Raw genomic sequence first — 6,390 nt, 5'->3', positions numbered from 1 at the left:
CTAACATTCAATCGATTAGTAACTGAATGCCTCGATGCCTGTCTGCCTGCTTTGTAGAGCCATGGCCACATGACTCACTGTAGGAGCAAACCATTTTCGTGAATGGGATGGTGTACCTGATAAAAGCGCTGGTGAGTGTAGGTTGTATGACATGTTTAATCTAAATAATCATAGCTAGGCCTATATGGATAATCGAGCATATTGTAGACCTTCCTAGTAAAAAAGTATATACTGTCTTGTGCTCTGTTATTGATGGTAAATGAATGGTGTGGTTCTCATTCTCATACTCCATAGACTCCTTGTTTTGGATCATTACTCCATCTGATCCACTAGGTGGCATAAGTAATGCTGCCATTCACTTTTGTGTCTCTGTTGTGATCCAATAATAGTTGCCTGGCTATCCATCCACATTGCTGTGCCACCTGAGCAACTGAATGCAATTCAGGTTGAGTCGTCATGCAAAAATAATAGGCCTATTTCAAATTTTGTGCTGACTACATGAATGGAAAGCTAGTAGGTTGGCTATGCAATAATGTAATTAAAGAGAACATGATTGGTACAAGACTCTATCAACTTGGTCATATTCAATATTATCAGAGACCATAACTTGGACTGGAACAAAAACAGGGCCAAATTGCTCTATACCTGTGTTATAACACTCAAATTACTACAGTGATAACATTGTTGTCATGACATTAATGTAACTATACTCCTTTGTCAGGTGTCATGTGCAAGCATTTTGCATGATAAGGGGAAGCCGGTGTTCTAAATTGATGTTGAAATTGATATTGCTTTCCTTTCTCTGTCCTCGAAAATCAGTCTCTCATCTTTCGAGCAGGCAGCACAATCAACTGGACATTGTTTCTCCATATACTATATTTTAATAATCGGTAATAATCAGCTAGTTTCAATTGCTGGTAGGCCTACAATGAAGTGCAAAATTATTCCTAACCCAACGTATTTTTCAATTCACATATCAAAGTAAGGCTACATTATAGGCCAGAAAAAAATAATCCTATCAAAATGGATCGAGTGTCGGGGTACTGCATACAATGTCAGTGTACGTGTACGTGCGCGCCCCCTAGTACTGAAAATATGCAGCGCAGCTTCTGTTGGTAAAGCTGACTCACTCAAACATACCTCCTTTGTATGATTGGTGGATATGTTTCAGCGCGGCGTACTGTAACCAATCACCGGATTGTTTTCCTATCTCGTAACGTAATAAACATCKCGGCCGGAGAAATAGTGAGGGAAAGGAGAAATGTAAACAATTTCAGGACTCTGTGGAATTATAAACCAGGACTTTATTCAATATAATACTTTAAAAAAAATAATGCACAATTAGTGCTAAATTAATATCTTGCTTTTAAGAGAACGGGACCTAGTTGTAACACGAATAACACACGCAAGCTAGCTAGCTCGCGCTACAGTACTGTAGGCCTCTAGCTAAATTTACGCGGAAAAGGAACTTGCTGTTTATAGAAAATACGAGCTAGTAGCTAGCTAGTAATTTGTGCAGCGAACAAGGTAGCTAGTTGTATCTAGCTATTTAAACATTTCCACTAACGTTACCCTGTCGGCTAGTTAACTAATTTGTAGGCTATTGCGTTGGCTAGCGCAGCAGACTAATTGGCAGAAATGAGCGAAAAAACGAGGTACAGCAAAAAGTCTGCAGACTCCGCACCGAAGAAACGATGTCAGTCCGACGAGCAGGGTGGCCAGTCCCCTCTTCCAAGTAAGTTAGCCAAAGTGGACGGAGAGGTGTCCAGTGAATTACCATCGAATTCTCATGGAAACAAAAATGGGGAAGATGGCGATAAAGTAACAGCCATAGAAGAGAAGAATGGTGGAAATGAGGAGAGTGGACTAGATCTAAAAAAGGGACCCGGGGGGGGGATTTGTGCAGCTGTCACTGCCAATAACCCATCCAGCGCTGATGCACATGTCCGCGCCGCCAACAGTGCTCTTTTATCGGGTGCACCAGTCTCTAGCGATGCAAAGGAAGTAAAAACCCTGGGAAGTGCTGGTGCTGGAGATTGCCGACCCTCAACTTCACTGGACCAGTCTGATTCGGCCGCTATAGCAGCCGCCGAGGCACTTGCTAGTCTCACAGGAGCAGCTGCGGGTGAACAAACATCCTTTTCCTCCAAAAAAGTTGGACATTATGAGAGAATGGGACACAAAGGTAAGCGTGGTGACCAGGAGTCCTCAAAGGAACGATCAAAACCTGAAAGGGGTCTTCACACACAGGCAGCAGCGGCAGACAGCTCTACCTCACTGCGTGGAGTTGGCAGGGAGGATGCCGAGAACATGCCCGATGCGGACGAGGAAGACGACTCAATACCCGGATCTTCGTCCACACCGAGTTCCTCTTTCCCTTCAGATAATGATGATGATGACGGGGAGTGCGCTATAGTGTCAGTGAAGATGGCCCCGGAGATCCGACAGTCAGTGGCCCTTCTGGCGCAGGTACAGATGAGGCTGGACGCTCTGGAGAAGAAAGGTGCGCGGCTCCACCAGCGGCTAGAGCTGAAACTGAGCCGCCAGCGCCGTCCACACGTGGACCAGCGTAGCTCCATCATACAGGCCATCCCCGGCTTCTGGGTCACGGCAGTATCCTTTTTAATACTCCTACACACACACACACACACACGTATGTTGTTGATTGTGTGTTGGTATGTCACATTTATTTTTCCCTTGGCTCAAAGCTCAACAGTTATTGAACCACCCTCATCTCTCTGCTCACATCGACAAAACAGATGAAGGCGCTCTCAGTTACATGACCAACCTTGAAGTAAGTAAATAATCATAAATGTAATGATTCTTTAAAGTCTTCTGAATATATGTTCTATTGCTCCCCTGAAATGAAAATGTATTCTTGTCTCCTCCTTAGATTGAATCCTTCAAGACCAACAAGCTTGGTTACAGAATCGGGTTCCACTTCAAACGGAATCCTTACTTCCAGAACAACATCATCGTGAAGGAGCTCCACCTTGGAATGGCAGGTGAGTGACAGATCCAGTTGTCATAGCTATGTTGCTAGGATGCCACATTTTACATGTGCCAGGTGTCCCTACATATTTGACAGGTGTAGATGTAGAGGTGTAATCAGGTATCGGGTGTAAATGAGGCCAATAATGATGATATCCTTCCCCTGTTATATGTCCTCTCACAGGATCTCCAGTGTCTTTCTCCAACCCCATCCTGTGGCACCGCGGGCAGAACCTGACGCTTCACAGTGAGCCCAGGAGGTCGGGACGCGGCGTCTACCAGACTTTCTTCAGCTGGTTCAGCGACCACGCCAGTCCTGGCCGGGACGACATAGCACAGGTAACGGCATGCTCACTGCCAGGCATAGGTTGAGAGCTGGTGCACAGTCTAACATGCATGGAGTAATCCAGCAAAGACGCATTGCACAGATCCACTGGTGATCACACAACTTACTTTATTTTAGGCTCTGTATATAACGTTTACGGTTACTGCACTATTCCAACACACTCTTCTTCTCTCTTTGTTCCGTGTGAATCTATAGATTCTGAAAGATGACCTTTTCAGAAACCCTCTCAGATACTATTTGACTCCACTGTGGGAACCCAGGCAGAATGGCAGGTAAGCAGCCCAACAAAACCTATTGTCGTGGAACTTATTTCAATAAGGACTTTCCATCTTCATGATACTATTACCATTTTATAACCACTTTATTATGTGCTGTAATGTAGCCTAAACCACTGCCAAACACTTTTATAACCCATTATTAGAAAGCATTTTGTGTAAAAAAGAAAAAGAAATGAAAGGTCTTTTGATTGTTCTAACTATCACAACATCCGGTTCTAACAGCACCAGTGGGCCCAAGCCAGCTGACAACAGCAACAGGGAGGATTGTGTGGTGATCTCTGACTCGGATGATGATGATGAAGAAGAGCAGGCTAAGTCTGGACGAGGTCTTAGCAGGGAAGAGGAGAATGAAGATGAGGACGAGGAGCATGGGGGCCGAGATGCAGGTTAGTCAGTACTGTAAAAGAGCTTTAGAAGCCCATGATTCCAGTCCTTTAGGGCCACAGTGTCTGCTGGTTTACCTCTACTTCCTGAGAAATGTGTATACGTGTGTAGTAAGATGTCCTTGTATGAGTAATCCAGGTGAAACTGAATAGACAGCGAATATGTCCTCAGAATCAGATGAAAGCCCAGAGGAGGATGATGACGGAGAGGTTGCAATAGACGGTAAGACATTGTCCACGAACAGAAATGTTATTATGGAGGGTTGTTGGATCTGCTGCTCGGCTTTGCAGCTCAGTTTAGAACATGAAGTCATTGTTTGGATGAAAGTCTATTTATTTCAATGGTTCAGGAAGACTGTGATTTTGAAATGCCAACTCAGCAGCCTATTCTGCAAAAATTCAAGGACTGTTTTTACTTTAAATGCAAGAGCCGTTTTGTACAATCATTGGAAGTTATATTTTGGAAGATTATTGGATTAAGGGGTGCTTTGTCTATTTGTGTATCCATTTTGGTTACCTGATACTTCAATCCACCGCTTACTGTTTTCACCATTCACACACAATTGCACAACAGAATTATATTCCTACTCCTCCTTTCACCATAATCCAGTGTTAAACCCCCCTGTTTATATCTCATACTAATCACCCCATTGGCTCAGAGTGGGAAGCCCATTATAAAAGGTCTGATCATCTCCATTCCCCAGGCTCTGATGACAGCGACCAGGATGCCAGAGAGGATGAGGACTCATCGTACGGAGAGAAGGATGAAGAGGTGGACGTGGAAGACGTGGATGAATCACGAGGTCGCAAGGTCAGAGACCAAGATAAAGAGGAGGATGTTGAGGTGGACGAAGAAGAGGATGAGAGCTAAGATTGTTTGTTCTTTCCAATTTCCATTTTTTCTTATTATGCACAAAATATCAATTATTGTTAATACATTCTAAATGCTTGACTGCATTTTAAAATCAGGGTAAATAAAAAAAATCCAGGACACCATGTTTTGACTATATTTTACTGTAATCTTTGTTGGATTTTTTTCGTAAAGATTCTTTATTACTGGGGTCTCAAATTCGAAGGATTGTAACTTAATCATGCATTAGATCTTGACTCATTCATTCAGTTTACTCTTATTGTTAGAGCTACTCAACACAAAACAAAAATAATACCAGTACAATAATATTCTACGAGGTTTGAGACCCCTGATTGAATTTTGTTAATACTGCCAAGATTTGGTAGAATCTCTTGTTGCAAATGGTCCAATAAAACAATACTAGATATTTTACTGACAGGTATCAGTGATCACGTCTTCAACTCAATTTATCTTGGACTTTTCCTATTGTAAATCTGATCTTTGACGAGGTAAAAAGTAGATTTTCATAGAGGTTGTAATATTATTCCCAACACATCTCGGATGCACTTCCTACTGAACCAAATCTTGTTCTCAGGGATGACCTAGTCGTGAGTGTTTTCATGGAAGGAAACTTATAGATTTTTGAGACCATATACTACTATATAATTTCTCACACTCCTGCCATTGTTTGGGTGTATCTGTGTAAAATAAGTTTACTCTACAGTAGTTTGTGTTATTTTAATAAGGTAAATATAGGTAATGTCTCCTGTGTTTTCACGCCTTTCCTATCATAAACTTAGTGTGTAGCTGTGCACCCATATTAATTAATATTCACACATGTTTATGTTTTTCAATTCTTTAAGTATATTTTAATATTCATTGAGTTATTTGGGTGGAATCACACATTATTGTTATATTTTGAGCTTGTTGCATCCATGCATTCAAAAATGTTTGCTTTTTTGCTTTTGTGTAACTTAGAAACTGTTATCGTCACATTTTTGTGTTTTTTGATAAATAACTGTCTATCAAAGTAAGTTAAGTCAGAATGATGACATTTAACAGTTTGAAAGATTCTGTATAGAGCAAATATTTGCAGTGACTGTTGCCTCAAAGGCATTGACGAGTGTGATCCGACAAAGTAACAGAACTGTAGCCCAGGGCAGCTCTTAAACTACTGTAACAATGATAGCTAGTGGTTTTATGTTGTTTCTTTTCCACACAGACTGATGGCATTGGCATGTACATATTTAAACTTAACTTTGTGTGCAGAGTTTGGATCTGTTAAGCTTAAATCATTACCTGTAGCCATCTGGAATTTGACAAATAGGGTACATTAACAAAAAGTTATATTTTGTGTGCTGAATTATTTTATAGTATGCTATAGTTCTGAAGAAAACGTGTTTTGTTTTTTAAGATAAAATAATGTCTGCATTTTAAATCCGACTTAATTAAATAGCAAGTTATTTATTTTTGCTTACTGGTTTTTGTTGTCTGAGTTTTAGTAGTTAGGTAAATACAACCTTCTGTACTGAATATATTGCC

General features: G+C 41.2%; 1 protein-coding gene across 3 annotated transcripts; it reads left to right on the top strand.

Moving 5' to 3' along the window:
* Nucleotides 1–1,195: 1,195 nt before the first annotated feature.
* On the top strand, nt 1,196–5,032 carry LOC111966636 (protein SET). 3 transcript variants are annotated; one of them, XM_023991467.2, is made up of 8 exons: nt 1,196–2,613; nt 2,717–2,794; nt 2,894–3,005; nt 3,176–3,330; nt 3,533–3,609; nt 3,838–4,001; nt 4,171–4,221; nt 4,703–5,032. In XM_023991467.2, exons 1-8 carry the CDS (start codon nt 1,639–1,641, stop codon nt 4,867–4,869), a joined length of 1,779 nt encoding a protein of 592 aa, XP_023847235.1. In that variant the 5' UTR covers nt 1,196–1,638; the 3' UTR covers nt 4,870–5,032. The 3 variants fall into 3 exon arrangements, with proteins under 3 accessions (XP_023847235.1, XP_023847236.1, XP_023847237.1); XM_023991468.2 differs by lacking the exon at nt 4,171–4,221; XM_023991469.2 differs by lacking the exon at nt 4,703–5,032 and having other exon boundaries at nt 4,138–4,222.
* Nucleotides 5,033–6,390: the final 1,358 nt, after the last annotated feature.

This window comes from Salvelinus sp. IW2-2015, linkage group LG7 (genome assembly GCF_002910315.2).
Source record: "Salvelinus sp. IW2-2015 linkage group LG7, ASM291031v2, whole genome shotgun sequence".
Lineage (NCBI taxonomy): Eukaryota > Metazoa > Chordata > Actinopteri > Salmoniformes > Salmonidae > Salvelinus > Salvelinus sp. IW2-2015.
This window is presented reverse-complemented; position numbering and strand designations above follow the sequence as displayed.